This window comes from Mirounga leonina, unplaced genomic scaffold (genome assembly GCF_011800145.1).
Source record: "Mirounga leonina isolate KUSES-001 unplaced genomic scaffold, KU_Mleo_1.0 Mir_151, whole genome shotgun sequence".
Taxonomy (NCBI): Eukaryota; Metazoa; Chordata; class Mammalia; order Carnivora; family Phocidae; genus Mirounga; species Mirounga leonina.
The window spans coordinates 30,038,770-30,056,035 of record NW_023270377.1 but is presented as its reverse complement, the minus strand read 5'-3'; the positions used below and the strand labels follow the sequence as shown (position 1 = coordinate 30,056,035).

General features: G+C 37.6%; 1 protein-coding gene across 2 annotated transcripts in view; it reads left to right on the top strand.

The window, feature by feature from the left end:
* The window catches only part of PARD3B (par-3 family cell polarity regulator beta), a 995,632-nt gene that overhangs the window by 387,362 nt on the left and 591,004 nt on the right, over positions 1 to 17,266 (top strand). Inside the window, exon 2 of one of the 2 annotated variants that reach the window (XM_035007318.1) lies at positions 898 to 982. The exons of the other annotated variant lie outside the window; for it this stretch is intronic. Within the exon in view, the coding sequence (XP_034863209.1) occupies positions 941 to 982 (42 nt within the window). The 5' untranslated portion in view covers positions 898 to 940. The remainder of the gene's footprint in view (positions 1 to 897; positions 983 to 17,266) is intronic. 2 annotated transcript variants of the gene reach the window in all.

Sequence of the window (17,266 nt, the reverse complement as noted above, 5' to 3'; positions counted from 1 at the left end):
CTATTGATTTTAATGTTAATCTCATCCAGAAACACCCTCATAGACACAAAGAGAAATAATATTTAACCAAGTATCTGGGCGCTCCATGGCCCTGTCAAGCTGACCCATAAAATTAATCATCACAGAGGAGGTGTTCTGCTTATGTATTTTGCCAATGATGCCAACCAGTTGACTTAAGGAAGGGATTCTGTGTATGAAGAGCATCGCTTATTTTGCAAATGATCATGAATATAGTCTTTGCAAGAAGACTGAAGTGTAGTCTCATTTATTAGTTGCATTTTAATCAGAGAAGAATAAAGGGTGGAAAGAACCCTATGTATTCTAGTTGGTCATAGGGTAAAGGCCTCAAATCATTTTAGGAGCTAGGCAAATTAGTAAATAAAAATGTTGAGCATATGCCAGTCCAGAATGGTGGGAACCATGATGCATAGGGGAACTCAGTACCTGTCTTATAGGTCTGCAAACAGTTTTTTATGCTGCCAGTTAAAATTAGGCTTTGGCTAAATTCTTTCCCTCGTTAACTTGCTACAGGATTTTAGAAATTCATTTAATTTTCCACAACTCAGTTATTTTATTAGAATATATGGCTAATCTTATAATCTCAAGATTCTTTTCATGCATTTCACCTGCCACTTAAATTTGAGAAGTTACAAAGTAACCTTTCCCTATCAAAAGAGGTCTAACATGCATTCTAAAGAGAAGTGACACACCATCCTCTGATGCAATATAACCTGCTTTCCAGAGACATTGTAATGCGTATGTCTGCTGTTTTGTCAAATATCAAGAGCAAAAATACCCTAGTCGTATTTTTGGATCAAAAAACTACATATAGTAATGTGATTGATGATGTAGCATGACCAAATTTCTTTTTTTTTTTTTTCATTTCTTGATAATTAGGTAACAAGTCTCCACAGGTATTGCCAAATCTGTATCTTGCTGTATGTGTGCATGTTTTCTAAAGCTTGGCGATTGCTTTCTATTGGTAAGTAGGATAACTTTCAATACATATGTGTTGGTGTGTGTTGACTTTTCTTGTCCAAAGTCTTTTCATATAGTCTTGAAGCCTTCAAACTATAATTTAAAGCAAGACAGCCTCTTTGGATTTATGGAGTTATTTTCCCTTTGGCTAAAACCCTCTATGGTCACAGACCACTAGATTTAAAAAGGCAAACCTGTCCAAAGACCAACATAAATTTTCAGATGTAGAGAAAACGGTGCCTGCTTATTAAATTAGTGAGAATATAGTATTTGGCAGCTACAAATAAATGATGTTTTTCCCTTTTAAGTTAGAAGCAAGATGGTTAGAGATGTGTGATATTTGACTCACATTTGTCACGTTTAGCTACATTAGTTGAGAATAATTTGCATGTTACATCGTGCGTGCTTACTTTAGACTTCCATTCAGTTTTGACTAGATAAATGGGTTCACCTTTGCCAAAAAGCTCCCAGTTATGAACACATTTAAAACAATTTTTCCCCAGCATACAGAGAATGAACATGAGCATTAAAAAAAATTTAAAAAAAAAAGTCATGTTGCCTCAGCAGACCCTTCTCCAGTACTCCAGTGTTTACCTGATGGGGTTTTCTAAATGCATGTCAGGCATTCTCCATTGGGTGCCTCCATCCATTTTCCATTTGTCCTTTTGTTTCATAGAAATTATTAATTTTAGTCCAATAAAAACAGGGCTTTTTCTTTTGGTGATTCATTATTGGAAACCATTTTCATGGACTTTGAGGGCTTTTAGAAGAAAACATGTTTATCCTTGACAGATCTTGGTATTTTTCCACATCTCACAGGAACCTTTCCAAGTCTTTTTTTTTTTTCTAATAAATTATAAGAATGGAGACTTTCTAAGCTAAAGTTGATTCACTGTACAGGCTTTCTAGAGTAGTTTCTGGGAAAATGCTGCACGGTGTTTACAGTCATGAAACTTGTGTGAAAAGCAATCACCTTCACTCCCTTTTAACCCAAAGATGCTATTATGAAATGCAATTTTTGATAACGTTTATATTTGGAGTTATGTTTTATTAATGGCCTATGTTATATTTCTATAGAAATGGGAAGTACTTCTCCTAATCCTAATATCAATACCTCATGAGTAGAAACTAGGTACAAATGTCAGATGGATGTTATGCTCTAATTAGTGTCTCCCCCCTCCCCATCAGCCAGTTTTTCTTTTAATTTTTCTTTTCATGCTTATCACCTGACATGGTGAAATACCTTCTAATGACATTATGTATCTTTTTATTTAATGAGTGTGTGTGTGTGTGTGTGTGTATACTGTTGAAAATGTCTACATTTTTTTGGATGTTAGTCTAAGTGTTGCAAATCAAGTCTGTCTTATTATTCAAATATGCAGTCCAATAAGGTTCTGGGCTAGGAGTTACTTGGTCTCCTTAAATTGACTTTGTGCATTTCTAACTAAGAATACTGGGTATATTCTTACATCTCTTGATACCAGATATTATTCAAGATACAAATTGAGTTGGGCTTAAAGGATAAATAGGACTTTTAATCAATAATAAAAATAATAATGATGATATTTATAATAATAACAATGGGTTAGCATTAAAGGAGCATCTTTTTTGTGGTTAGGCACTCTTAAGTTATATCTAATATAATACAACTCAAGAGGAAGGCTCAGAATAATGAGAAGGTATTGAAGTTCGGCTTCTAATTCTGGTTTTATCATTAAATCATTCCAGTTACAGGCCATGTAAGTCATCTAACCTCTCAGTGCCTCCAATTTTGGAGATATTAATGGTTACTACCTCTAGGAGTGGTATGAGAAAGAAATGAGATACTATGTGCTTGAACATGGTAAATGCTCAGTAAATGTTAACTGTTATTCTTCTATTTATTATATAGATGAAGAAAATGATTAAGTCATAGAGAAGCTAAGTAAGTTCCCTATGTTTAAGAAAGTGGTTTGAGGCAGATTTGAACTCTGGCTCCAGAAGCTAGGTTCAACTACCAAGGTTTCTAGGAAAGGAAAGAGTAACTGCAGATGAGGAAGCTTGAGTGTGGTGTTGGTTGGAGTCGGGGGCGGGGGGGAGGGCGGAGGGGAGGCAGTGAAGAGCATAGATGAGTGAATACAGAGACATGAGGCTGGATTTGGTCTCAGGCCACTTGCGGAAGGCCTTGTGAGGCCTTGGATAGAAACAGAGACAACCAGGAATCAAGGGAAAATAATCTGTTCTATAATTATTTTGCATTATTTATGTGTATTGAATAAATTTGATGTGTAACACTGTATAAATTTAAGGTGCACAGTGTGTTACTTTGACACATTTAGATGTGGTAATATGATTACTGTTGTAGTAATATTTGTCGCATTACATAATTATAGTATTCTTTTGCATTTCAGTGAAAAAAAAAAAAAACAAACCCAGCATTTTCCTTTGATTTAAGCTGTCTTCTAAGCAGTACTGTGATTTCAGTGAATAAATATGAGGTACCAGTTCAAATGGGAGGGTCCTCAAAGATTAGGGAATTTACAGAAGAGCTCTCACTAGACACCATGTAGATGAAACTAGTTTTTAGCCACAATACAGGTTTCAAGCTCTGTAGTTCTACAAACTATGCCTTCTCACTGCTATGGATTGATTTGCCTCAAGGATTCTGATTCTAGCTAATAAAGTTTGCAAGGACTATAAGCAGATGCAGAACATCTGCAAAGTGGACTAGATATTGAACATCTGCCAGCCAACATATCTTTTCCCTATTGAGCGATTGATGTGGGAAGTCAAGTCACAATCAGGTTACTTGGGGGACATGAAACCAGAATAAGTTCAGGAAGTCACATGATTCAAGCAGGGTTAGCTTCATGGGCATGTGACCTGCACAGTTGCTCAGGGTCCCATGTTCCTAAGCGCCCCATGTTTGGTTCAGTATTCTGCTATCACCATCTTGCAGTTCTTAATTTTTGAACAAGGGCTCTATAGTTTCACTTTGCACCGCGCCTCAGAAGTTGTGTATCTGGGCCTAGATTAATGAGTTTAATGATACTACACTATAATCCCCGATGGGTCACCCATTTCACTGTTAATGGGGCTTCAGGTTTTTTCCTTAATGCAGTAGGTCTCTTCAACTGGATAAAACTTGAAATGGCTTGCTAGCATGATCACCTCTGACTCCATTTTCCTGACTTTCGTTACTATCTTATTGACATATCTCTTCTTTTGCCTGCTTATATAGTGAATTAAGTATTGCCCTGGGTGCATTTCTTTGAGTTGATTTTATGTATTTATAAACAGACCATTACATATTTATTTACTAGATTAGCTTTCTGAAAGAATTCATGTTTCCCAATTCTTTCTTTCTTTCTTTTTTTATTTTTTTAAAGATTTTATTTATTTGAGAGAGAGAATGAGATAGAGAGAGCATGAGAGTGGGGAGGGTCAGAGGGAGAAGCAGACTCCCTGCTGGCAGGGAGCCCGATGCGGGACTCGATCCCAGGACTCCAGGATCATGACCTGAGCCAAAGGCAGTCGCTTAACCAACTGAGCCACCCAGGCGCCGTCATGTTTCCCAGTTCTTTAAGAAGTGCCCTATATGTTACTTACATGTTGTGTATGAAATCAATGTCAATAACTCTGAAATTTACATGAAAGTACGATTAATTAGCATAGTAGGTTGGAGGATAGAATATAAGCAGAATCATTTTGGTAAGATAGAGCAGTGTGGCTAGAAACCCAGTAGTCATTGGGACGGTAGGTTGGCTGACAACCATGCTGTTAAGTAAATGAAAAGACTTAGGTAAGAGTTAAGGACACACATAGAGTTTTTACCCATCACTCCCAGTAGTCGGGCCCTTTCTAGAGTTTTTAATCCTTGGCAATATGAGGAGCCAGGAGAGTTTACAGGAAAGAACAGACGTGATTGATGACAGGATAGTAGGGGGTATAGAAGAAACATTAAAAAATAACACTAAAAGTTGGTCTTATCTGGGGGACAAAAAAAAAAAATGAGGGAATCTTAAAGTCTTCAAGCACTTGAAAGTTTTTGAAACAAATTGTAGGAACATATTTTTTTCATTTTAATAATGAATTGACTGTGGAATTTCAGCATAAAAAATTTGCAGAAAATAATGAGTTAGACACTTGGATTATGAAATCAGTGAAATATTAAAATTTTATTTTTTATTGCTTTATTGTAATAACTGTGTTCATCTGTATTTGTTTAGAATATGAATGTATGATTTAAAAACCAAATGCCTATCAATCAAAACATTTCCCACCTGCTCTCTCTTATGGGACTATCAAAATAGTAAATTAAATGAAACCAACATTGTTTTACTACTTGTCCATCATAAAATATTACTGGTTCCAGGTGAGTACCTATTTATAAGGGTCCTTTGAAGATTTAATAGAGGGTTTTAAATGAATGGAATACCATGCAACGAAAAATTTTACATCATAAACAAAAATGAGAGGTAAACTGTCAAACATTTTGCAAAGGTAGAAAAACAATATACTTAAAAAGAGTTTATACATGCTGGTAAGAAACACTCAAAGCAAAATGGAACAGAAAGGTAAAGGGTATGAACAGACCATGCACTGAAGAAATAAAAATGGCTTATGGAATTATTTTCAATATCACTATTAATCAAATAATTGACCTTTAAAAAAGAGAATATAATATTGTCTGCAAAATTAGCAATGATTGAAAAAATGATACTACTTTGCACAGATAACCTTCATTTTCATGTGTCCCAAATGGCAGAATGGCTAAATTATTTATGATATGACTAATTATGTTATGAAATATTATTCAGTCATGAGTTTTCTTCATTTTTGCAGATTAAAATCAGAGAAAATTGCACACAAGAAAATCCTAAGTGTAAATATCAGAAACACCAGTGTTATGTATGGTTCAAGTAATGTTGAGATATATATGTAGATCCATAGAAGAGAAGATTGGACCCAAAACACCAACACTGTAACAGGAGTTTTCTGGGATTTTCGATGATCTTGTATGTCTTCTTTTCTCCTGCGTGTCTTCAGAAATCTCTCTAATGACATCCTTTTGAAGTTTGAAGTTTTCTCTTCCCATCACACACACACACACACACACACACAAACACCACACCAGAGGGAACTGGGGGAGATTGCGATCCCTACATATTCTTGCCTCCACACTTTTTTACCTGAAAAACATAAAAGCCTAAAGTAGCAAAGTGCAGAAGTGGCCATTGCATTTGAGAGTATTAGTGCGAAGACTGACTTTTGAAACCCAAGATTGCTGATGGTCTTAACAACCTGGATTTTTGGGTCCAATCCTAATTTCAAAACTTGTGTTCCATTTTTTTTTTTTTTTTTGCCATAAGTATGCTCAGTGTGTTTCATTTCTTGACTTAGAAATAAATCATAGTTTTTATGCCTACAGAATATATTTTAGATGGTTTAGGAAGAAGGCCTTTTGTGTGAAATAGACATTTGCGGCGGACTCTCAAAGACCATCTTTCTGCAGTTAGAGGCAAGACCCAAAATGCAAGTACTCCCGGAAGAGGTAACACACCTCCTGTGACTGTGAGCAGGGAGCAAGGACCAAGGACCCCAGGCTTCTTGTCTTCAGGCCCCAATTAGTGAGGCATCATTCTATGTGAGTTTAATACACCCATAATCATAATTACAAATCTTGACATTTAGATGCTCCCAAAGTCAACACCCATCCCAGCAGGGTTAGCCACATTATCACTAGTTAAAGAGATACAGAGCAATTAGAAGCTAAAGGAAAAGGTTAGCTCTACCACACAGAGGGAAGGAGTTCAGCCGCTAAACCCACCTGCAATTGCAGTGTTAATTTTTTTTAAATATTGGCTTCAAAGCCTTGTCACCCATGACAAGGAAGATCTGAATCTAAATGGAATATTTAAGAGAAGTGCTTCCTCAGCCCTCAATCAGGCTGCACACTGACCTTTGCATAGTCTCCACCAGTTGCTCAACTGTCATGAAACGCTGGAGAAAGTGGAACATCATTGGACCTGTCATGAGGTCAGTCAGCCGGTGCTCAGGCCAATTTGCTAAAGAGTCCGTTCCCTTACCAGTCCGATGAAATGTAGTACCAATTAATCACCAGCTAATTTTCAGGGAGTTGAAACTTCCTCGTATTTGTTGTCCACTCATCACTTTACCTGGCCTTGTGGGATCTTAGGCCCGGAACAGGAGGCAACCTCAGTGACACATGAAGCTGTCGAAACTTATGTTTTAGGCCAGCAGGGTGACAGGCAAGGGGACACCTGCCTCAGGCCAGCACTGCCCTATTTTAGTTAGGGGGCTCTGTGTGGTTTGCAACCCCCAGAGGTAGGGCGCACTGCTCAAGTGCATGCAACAGACATTCTCTTTTTGAAACTCGTAATGATCTCGTAAGACCTCATTGTTTTTTTCTATCAACCTATCAATTCTTTATCTGTCTTTAGAAGGTGGTGGCTTTGTCATTATTCTCTGCAGAGGCTTTTTATCTGAGAGCGGTTGAGTTGTCTTAAAAGCAGAAAGGTTTCTTTTTTTTTTTCTTTTACCAAATAGACTGTTCTATTTGTAGCCAAGTCTCATAAATTCAAATACTTGTCAAAATAAATGAATAGTATGTTTGTTATATTCATGACTTAAAATCACGTTTGATTGCTTACTCATTAATCCACAAAATTAAGCAACACACCCTGGATTGCAGTCATTAGTACAAATAAGTGGGGTTCTTCTAGGCGTCAAATGTAGTGGAACTCATTGTATGGGTGTGTTTGTTTCGAAACTAAGTATGTTGGGCGCCTGGGTGGCTCAGTTGGTTAAGCGACTGCCTTCGGCTCAGGTCGTAATCCTGGAGTCCCAGGATCGAGTCCCGCATCAGGCTCCCTGCTCGGCAGGGAGTCTGCTTTGCCCTCTGATCCTCCCCCCTCTCATGTGCTCTCTCTCAAATAAATAAATAAAATCTTAAAAAAAAAAAAAAAAAAGAAAGAAACTAAGTATGTTAATGCACAAATTAGTTTTATAATTTCAGAAGGTTTCCTCTGGAAGAAAACCAAGTACTTAACTGCAGTCCACCAGCAAACGGGGTTGAGATCATAATTAACTAAGTGGATTTTCGATGGAAAAATTGTAAAATGTAATTTTACATTGAGCCTCGAGGATGGGCAGGAGCTATTCTGTCCTCTGTAGGAGAATACATGGTAAGGGATGTTACCTTTATTCTTAATTGGATGGAAAAATCAGGACTTGGGGAGATGGTGTCCACCTTAAAAGTGTAGACATCCGCATAACAGAGGCTTTGCTTTTCCTCTGGGGTAGAGCAGAGGACTTAAATCACTCATTTACCTTAACCCTTTCCCTGTGCCAAGTACCCACTAGGAGCTTGCAATATAAAGTCAGGTTGTACTTGAAGGGGCATCTGGCTGGCTCAGTCGGTACAGCATACAACTCTTGATCTCAGGGTCATGAGTTTGAGCCCCACATTGGGTGTAGAGATTATTTAAGATAAATCTTTAAAAAAATAACAAAGTCAGGTTGTACTTGAATTCTCTCCTCTGTAATGCGGGGCTAATACCGCTTTTCTCATAAGGTTTCTTATGAGTATGAAATAGAATATGTAAGCATTTACAACAGTGCCTGGTACATAATGAGGGCTGCGTAATTATTTGTTAAAAGCATTTTTTAATTATGTGACTCATGGTTTCAAATAGCTTCCAGTTTTGTTTTTTTGTTGTTGTTGTGTTAAGTAGCTTACAGTTATAGAGGCAAGTAAATCAAGATCTTTGGGCTATGTGACAGGTAATGATGGAGACATGGACAGTTTTGTGGGAACACCGGAGAGCCTGGTGGAAGACCTCATATGGGGGACTTGAACTACATTTTGGAAGCCATGATAATATATAATAAAGAATTTTAAGTTGGAGCAAGACCATGCCAGATTGTATGATGGAAAACCCACTTCAGCAGTGGTGTTGGGGGTACACATCGGGGGGCTGGACTGGAAGCAAGAAGTAAATTGAGGCCTTTGCCGTGGAGATGTGAGGCCCTGGCCAGAGGCACTGAGGCATTTTGTTGTAATGGAGTAATCCCTGCAGAGAGAAAGCAACCTTAGATTCCAGTAAGTTACTGCCTTCATGGATGGCTGTGGTAGCGCTGGGCCTTGGCCAAGAAATTACCAAAGGAATGTTTCTGAGACAATTACAGCTTTGCTGTGGATAGAGAATAGAAACTGGAGGGAAGTAAGGAGAATAAAACTGAGCCAGTGAAATAGTACTTATATGAATCTTATGACATTGTCAACATATGTATGCTTTGTAATTTACAAACTAATTTTCCCTGTGCTATTTTATGTTTCGTAGTGTCAGTTATACTCCCTTAAAAAAGAATACTCTTCCAAAAATGCAGTCTGGGTGTGTGTGATTTAGTTAAGAATAATTTGAAGAAAAAGCCATTTGTGTGTACGTGTGTCCATGCATTTTAAAACATTACCTTCATTTCCGATAAGGTACACTCTCCCAAGACCTTTGAAGCCCTTGCAAATGGATAAAACTGAGGAATGTCCAGTGATACAATGGGTAAATGGCAAGCAAAGCCACTCAGCAGATTGGCATCATTTCTAAGAATTTATCAGCTGGTTTAACCTTGAGGATCTTTCACTTTCTTGTGTGTCCGCCATTTTTAATCTGTGTAATTTAGAGACAGTGAAAATAGTATTACTAACAAACCAGATATATTGAGTTTTTATAATCTCTGACATTCATGTTACCTCAGAATGCTTGAAACTTCTTCCAGCTTCTTTACCTCTATGCTTTCCCCACTGCTGCCCCTGGGGGCCCTTTTTAGGGGTAGGGCTTGGCGGCTGCCACCTGACCTCCCTGGGGCTCTTTGCCCCACCACTGCTATGGATGGTGAAGGGCACAGAGGAAAGTGTCTTCAGGCTTTCCTTGTGTATATTAGGTGTCAGTTGTGAAGGTTGTTTCATAAATGCTGAGCTGTGACTACGAAGGAAAGTCAAGAATGCAACAAAAACAAACCCAAGATTCTCTTGAACGTCAGTCAGTCCCAGGAAGCATATGATTCAGTATAAACATGTTTAATGCATACCTGGCTTCTTAGTGAGTTACTGCATAATTAAAGGAGGTAAAGGTACTTTTGGCCAAAATATTGGTGGTTTTTTAATGGGCATATTTTTTTGTCATCACAGGCAATGTAGGCAGCTGTCTCTTTAAAAAGCACTGAGAATAAATAGGGTTCTTAGTACAGTTGAATAAATTATGTTATTTTCTTTAGAATGAAGCTTAAATCTGTAAAGTTTGTAAAGGCCCCTATTATGGATTTTCAGTTTGGAGAGGAAATGAAAATTGGTTTATCTCATTTACTGAATGTCGATTGAACTTTGTGAGAATCAGAGCTGTTACATACTTGCTCTGAGGATGCTGGATCTGATCCTTGCATCAGATGAAGATGCTAACATGAGCATGCTAATTTTGAAAATCTGGATTAAATGCTTTTAGCTAGCTGTCAAAATCCTATGAAGGAAGATCACCTATTTTCAAACCTTTGTTTAAAGTGGCATAAAATTAACTCACATAGCCAATTGTTATTTAGTTACAAGCAGATGCATACATTTAAATGAAATTCTGCAGTGTTTCACTCTCTTCCCAAAGGTGATAATGTGTTTTCCTCTACTTGTGAAATTGTTGTAATTTCACAGTCTTACTTAGATTTAATTGTGTTTATTAAGATTTGAGACAAATGATTCCAATTTTATTTTGTAGGATCCTGGTTTTCTTCCTGTGTCTTTTAATTTTATTTGATAGTTGTTGGTAATATGGAATATGGATGAAACAGTAAAAATGGCAATATGTTGTTAAATTCAACAGTTTAACCCAAAGAACTCAATATGGAAAATAAGCTTTTCTTAGTAGTACATTAGTTTACTTGACGTGTAATTAAAATAGAGCCACATATTTCTTACTGTAATTACTAATACAAAAAAATACACTTTTATAAATTGTATTCTATGAGCATTGGGATCATTCTTTTCTATTCTCTATGTAGGCTAAAGATAATAGCATCAGATTATAAAAACTCAGGCTATAAAACTGACAGAATGCTATAGGTTGATAACAGAGCAAACCACATCATGAATATTGAAGGACTCTGCAATAAATGCACTTGGTGGCATTTATTATTAAAATATTTACTTGTCAGTGTAGAAACTGAAGTCATTGGTATATTGCTTCCAGTTATGGTGGAAATAGACAGCACAACCCATGTATTGCTAGCTGGAAGAGCAGTACTGCACGTCTAATGGGTTGTGTGTTCTTGTGTGATGAAGAGCAAGAAAAAAAAAGAAAAACAAAAATTACCTATTTGATGTGTTTGATCTTGGTGCTTTCTCTGTTCCTCTGTCAATCCTGTGATGAAGAGATTAAAGAGAAGCAACAAAGTAAAAGCAGAATATGGATAAACAAGTCAAGTGGGATTTAGTCTGGAAGCCAGAGAATGTTAGCTATGGTAGGAAAAGGAATTAACATTTAACCTTCCATTGTGTACCAGGCTCTGTGCTAAGCATTTAGGCATGCTAGGGATATTATCAAGGAAATTAACATTCTACCTCCACTTGACTCACCCCCCAGCGCATGCACACACACACTCGCACGTGTGCACACGTGCAAACACACCTTTACTAGTGATATTGATCATATAGTCTCGCTGTTTGAGTATAAAAACAGGTCTGAGTCCTTGAAGAGATGTTGATGGTGTGAAATTGCAGAGAACACATGGCTCTTTTGATCAAGTCTATTACTCAGGTTTCATGGATGTTGTAAATTATCCAAAGTTCTTCTATTTCTTTTCATCTTTGAGTTTTTTGTTGACTTTTTCATCATTTTAACCTTTACAAGGTAAGTATGAGAAAAAGATGGAAATATTCTCTAACGTGAGGTTTATGGGTGATATTTTTTCTAAGAGAATCCTAATTTCAGATGTTCTTTCCATATGCCTTCAGGGGTGGGCAGAGGATGCTTGCAGTTACCAAAACCAGTGCCTAATCTTTGAATTGGGAACACCATCCACATGGACAACTGAGATCTAGTTATTGAATATAATTTGGACATGCTACATTAATGTGCTTCTTTTTCCATGTTTTCCTAAATTCTATTTAGAAGTTAAGTGTGTTCCTGAGAATTACACTCTGCCTTGACCTTTCAAACAGAGGTACGAAACACATGGATAAACGTTGTACCTCTTCCTGGTGCCTTGATTTTACTGGCAATTAAAGAGAAAATCTTTTTGTATTAAAACAAGCACAGAAAGCTGGTAGAATGCAAAATATAAGACATGAATTTGTAAAAGCTGAGCCCTTCAACTGTGAGCTTGGGATATGCCAACTCAGGCTAGGTCCCCACTACCCTGGAGGTCTATTCACATTTGTTCTCAAGCTACGTTGGGGCACACATCTAGAAGCTTGACACCAGGTACATCCAAGTGGCGTCTTGGAGGAAAGTGGGCAAGGGAGTGCCTGGAGCCAGACTTCTAACCCTGCTCCCTCTCCATCTGCCACACACCTCTAGTGTGACACTTCTGCTCCTTCAGAGACCAAAGAAACAGATTCTCCCTTTCAAAACTGAGCCTGAAAAAGAAAAGAGAACACACATAATCTCTATTTTTGGAGCTCGATGTGGCAGAAGCAATTTCTCCCAGTGTTGAATAGAAAAATGAAGAATTTCTCCCCCATATCAAAACCAAAATAACAGCAATAATGATAATGACACTTGGAGGATCTTATGGGTATGTATTGGTTGTTTATACTCATTCATTTCTAAAAAAAAATAATAATAATTTGAATGTTTATTCTGAAAACACATGAAAAAATCCAGGTATCTTTTATCTGCTATCTTAGGTGTTAGTATCTGTTCTTGCCTCATTTTACTCATTCCAACAAATATATGTTCAGGGCCTACTATGTATATGCACTGTTCTAGGTGATGAGAATACAATAAAAAAGACAAAAATCACTGTTTTCTTGGAGCTTATATTCTAGTACTGTGAGAAGACCAACAATAGCTAAGACAAACAAGAAAAGATGAAACATTGATAGGGTGATAAATGCTACAAAGAAAAAGGAAGAGAAGGTAGGAACTGGTAGTGATGTTGCAACACAGATGTGTGCTGTTTGAGTAAAGTTGGGAAAGATAGAGAAACAAGTCATGTACGTGTCTCGGGGAAGACTGCATCAGGGACTGAAGGGACAGAGGGGACAGCAAATGCAAAGACACTGAGTTAAGAACAAAGAAGAAGAAATCATAGCTGGATAGAATCCGGAGAACAGGGGAGAATGCACGCAGAACACGAGGTCAGAAATTTCACAGGGAGCCCATGACCAGATAGTCCATTGCAAGGACTTGAGCTTCACTATAAGTGACATGGGAAGGCAACTGATCAGAGGAGAGACATGACCTGCCTTGTGTTTTAGTAGGGTCAGTCCGGCTGCTGTGTTGAGAACGGATTGAAAGGGAGCATGGGTAGAAACAATGAGACCAGACAGGAAATTGTTGCCATAATCCACAGGAGAGACTGGGAGTGGGGTCCAAAGTGGTGAGAGTGGAGGGGTGAGAAGCAGTTAAACTCTGACTATATTTCGAGATTGGTTGACAAATTGCTTATGTGGGGGGTGGATGAGAGAGGGAGGAAGGGAAGGAAAAAGGCATCAAGGATTAATAGGAGGTTTTTAGCCTGAGCAATTGGAAGAATGGGGTGCCGTTAATTGGGATGTAAAAAGATTATGGAAAGAGCTTTGGAAGGTCAGTTTTTCAGTTTTTGACATGTTACTTTAGACAGTGGACCATATGATCCTGGAGTTCAAGAAGCAGCTCTGGGTTGAAGATTTAAGTTTGGAAGTTATCAGCATATACTTCCATGTATGCCATGAGACAAATGAGGTGTCCAAAAAAAATTTAGACATATTTCACATTTTTAGAGACAAGGAGGATAAGTAGAAGGAAATTTAAGGGAGGGCCCGGAGAGTTGAAGATGTCCGGGAAGGCAAGTGAAGAAAATAATTTAAGGAAGAGGGTAGTGATCGACTGTGTCCTTAAATCAAGCCAGAAAAGTGGCTTGGGATTTAGCTACCTGAAGATTGTTTTTGACCTTGATAAGAACAGTTTCTATGGAGTGGAGGGGTGAGAGCCTGACTGGTGTGGTCTCAGCAAAGAATGGGAGGAGAGAGACTAGAAATTACTCTGTGGACAGCTCTTTCAGATTTTGCTTTCAAGGAAAGTTGAGAAATGGGTATAGTATCTGTAGGGGTCCTGAGAAGGTTGTTTGTTTCTCTTTTTGTTTTGAGTGGGAGAATGAATAGCGTATTTGTGGACTAACCTTCCTGTGTCTCTCTGGGGATAAGATGCCTACATACTGACAGAGATCTGTGCGGACAGAAGTTTTGATTGGGAATAATGGCTGTGTGAAAAGATTTTGAATTATGGGGTCTTTGGGAAATGTCGGTGTTGTGCTGGGTGACGTGAGAATACCGACACTATGGAAGGAGAACAGAAAGGTCACCAGAAGATGGATAAAGCAGCAGAGGAGGAAGGCATCCAAATGAAATATTGCTTGTTTGCATTTTGCGTAGCATTTAGGTTAGTATGGGCCCTACCATGTCAGTGACAAATCTTCCGTATGCCTTAGAAGTTTAGTCTAGGTGAAACCTTAACAACAGAAAACTTTCAATAGAATTCCTTCTTTCATGTCCATCTCATCTCTGTGGGAAAGGTAATTTGTAATGGGTTTAAGGTCAGGGAGGAGAGGCCATTTGCCTGCACTGGACGCTTTGGAAATCAGCATGCCTTCTATTGAGGGACTAGAACAGTGGTTTATGTTAATTAATGCATCTCTGATGCTGGGAACTCTGTTACCCAGGAATGTAGATGTTCTCATGAGTCAAGTAATCTAGCTAATAAGCACCTGCAATGTATACAGTTTAAATAAATTGTTGATGTTGAAGCGAGTCTAAGTTCTGTGCATGTTGTAGACGTTGAGATGAAAAGCCCATGGTGAGTCACTCAGCAGCCAGCACCGATGGACCCAACGACTCCGTTTGGGCACCACAGATTCAGGAACTGAACCTCTTCTTTCCAGGAATAGAGACCCATTCGTTCGTTCATTCATTCATCTGCACATCCAGAGTAGACTCTTGGGTGACAATTCCTGTCAGTTATGGGAGTGGGAGACCGTGAGATTTGGGGCTGCTCCAGTTCATCTTATCATCATCTTTGTGAAGAGTCATATAATGCCTTTTCTGTGTCTACCGTATTCATTAGGACATAACATCCTAATGGAAAAACCATGTATATTTGACAACATAGCCTCTCTTTTTACAGTTTTCATTTTGGAAAACAGTCACACTGTGGTCTGAAACCCTGGGTGGGAAATTTAAAAAGACTAGATTCTCGTACCAATTACTGTTTAGTATATCCCTTTGGCAAACAAAATCTCTGAACTGTTGTGTTCTCTCATTTGATAAATAGGTGTACCATTGTTATAACATATGCTATAAACTGTATGGATATGAAGGTATGGAAAACAGTAAAGTATCTTAAGGAGGAAGGTTTATATAACAAACATAGGTAATGACTTACGAGTTTTCAGTTTTAACATTCTGTATTATGCTTAGATTGCTATTCTGTTTTTTTTTTTCTCTTTTCCCCAGTATTTAAGGCAATAAGGCAAATATACAGTACATATATTAGCAGTTAAGGATGTAGCAAGAGGAAAAGTAAGGTACTAGTCTTAACTTACACAAAAGTGTTTGTAGAACTGGTATAATAAGTCACTTTGCCTCGCCGATTGGCAATTAAAATAAATGTTACTAAGATGTGTTAGAATTTACCAATATGCAAAACTGAAATTATAATTATGTCACAAAAATAGTGATGAAAATAACACTTCCAGCACATTTTAAAAATTGATTTTATTTTCCTTTTCAAGATTTAAAGTGTTAAGCTCTTCACTCTGACCAGATGATTAGAAAGATACAGATCTACTGATTATTTTTATACTAGAATAATCTTTCATTATTAATCTATTTAAGTCTTCTCTCAAATCAATTCATCAGTGCTGCCAATTAAAAATAGAAAATGTATGTGCTCAATTTCAAGAATTAAAAATAATGCCTTGGGAGTAGCATTTCTTTCCTGTGGTAAGAGGATTGTTGGATTTTCCAATTAAAGAAGTCTCTGTACTGGAAATGAGTAGTCAATTATGAAAATTATTTTTGAATAGTCAATTTGCATATCCCTAATTGTATTCATTTCTTTTGAAAGACTGAACTTGGAATTTGTGATGTTTTGATTGATTACTCCTGCATTTGTGTTATTAATACTATTGCTAACAAGATTCCCCTATGAATGGGCCTTTGAGTGCCTTTCCTGAATAAATGTTTGAATCATAAGTAGGTTTGTTTTATTTAATGAATGAAAAATATCTAAAGATTTCCTAGCAGGTTTCAGATTTACGCACACTCTCCTTTGTTGGGTTGACAGTCGCATCCCCGCACTGCCTACTACACACACACTTGGACTTTTCCACATCACCTGATGAGCAGCATGCGAAGTCGCTCTATGGTGGTGCTGTCTGCCGGCCAAAAACACAGTTTCATCAGGACTGTCCTTGCTGTTCGTACAGCAATGTTTGTGCAATGAGTATTTTATTATATCTTGCCCTTTATGAAAAGTGACTTGGAAATGGACAATTAAATGTTTTTATATTAAGGACAAGAAACAGTTCTTATACGAAACAAAATTGAGATGAAGATGGGAATAATTTGGTTAAAAGTGCTCATGTGTAGTTTCATTGGACTTGACGTTCATTGGACTTAAAGCAGTCAACATAGCATCATGAATGAAGAGAACAAAATTAAAGGGATGTATAAAAAGGGGCTATCTGTGCGTACAAAGTGAACACATTGTATGGAAATATGCACATATATTTGTTGTGGTTGTGTGTAAAAGGACAGCTGTAATTGTGGATTTTATAATATCTTAGCTCTCTGAGACTGGAATGGCCTCTTTTACCCTGTAGATCTGTTGTTCAGCTTTTACATATTCAACTTTTATTTCTGGAAACCTCTTAAAAAAATACTGAAGTCCTTTTCGGCATATTGGAAAAGGTGACGTGGGAAGGGGCAGCCATTTCCTTCCTTCAGGAGAGTTAGACAAAATAGGTTCTTTATTTCAAGAATAGATAAACCATTAAGGAAATCCTGCCACAGTCCTTACAGACATAATATTGCATTGAGAGT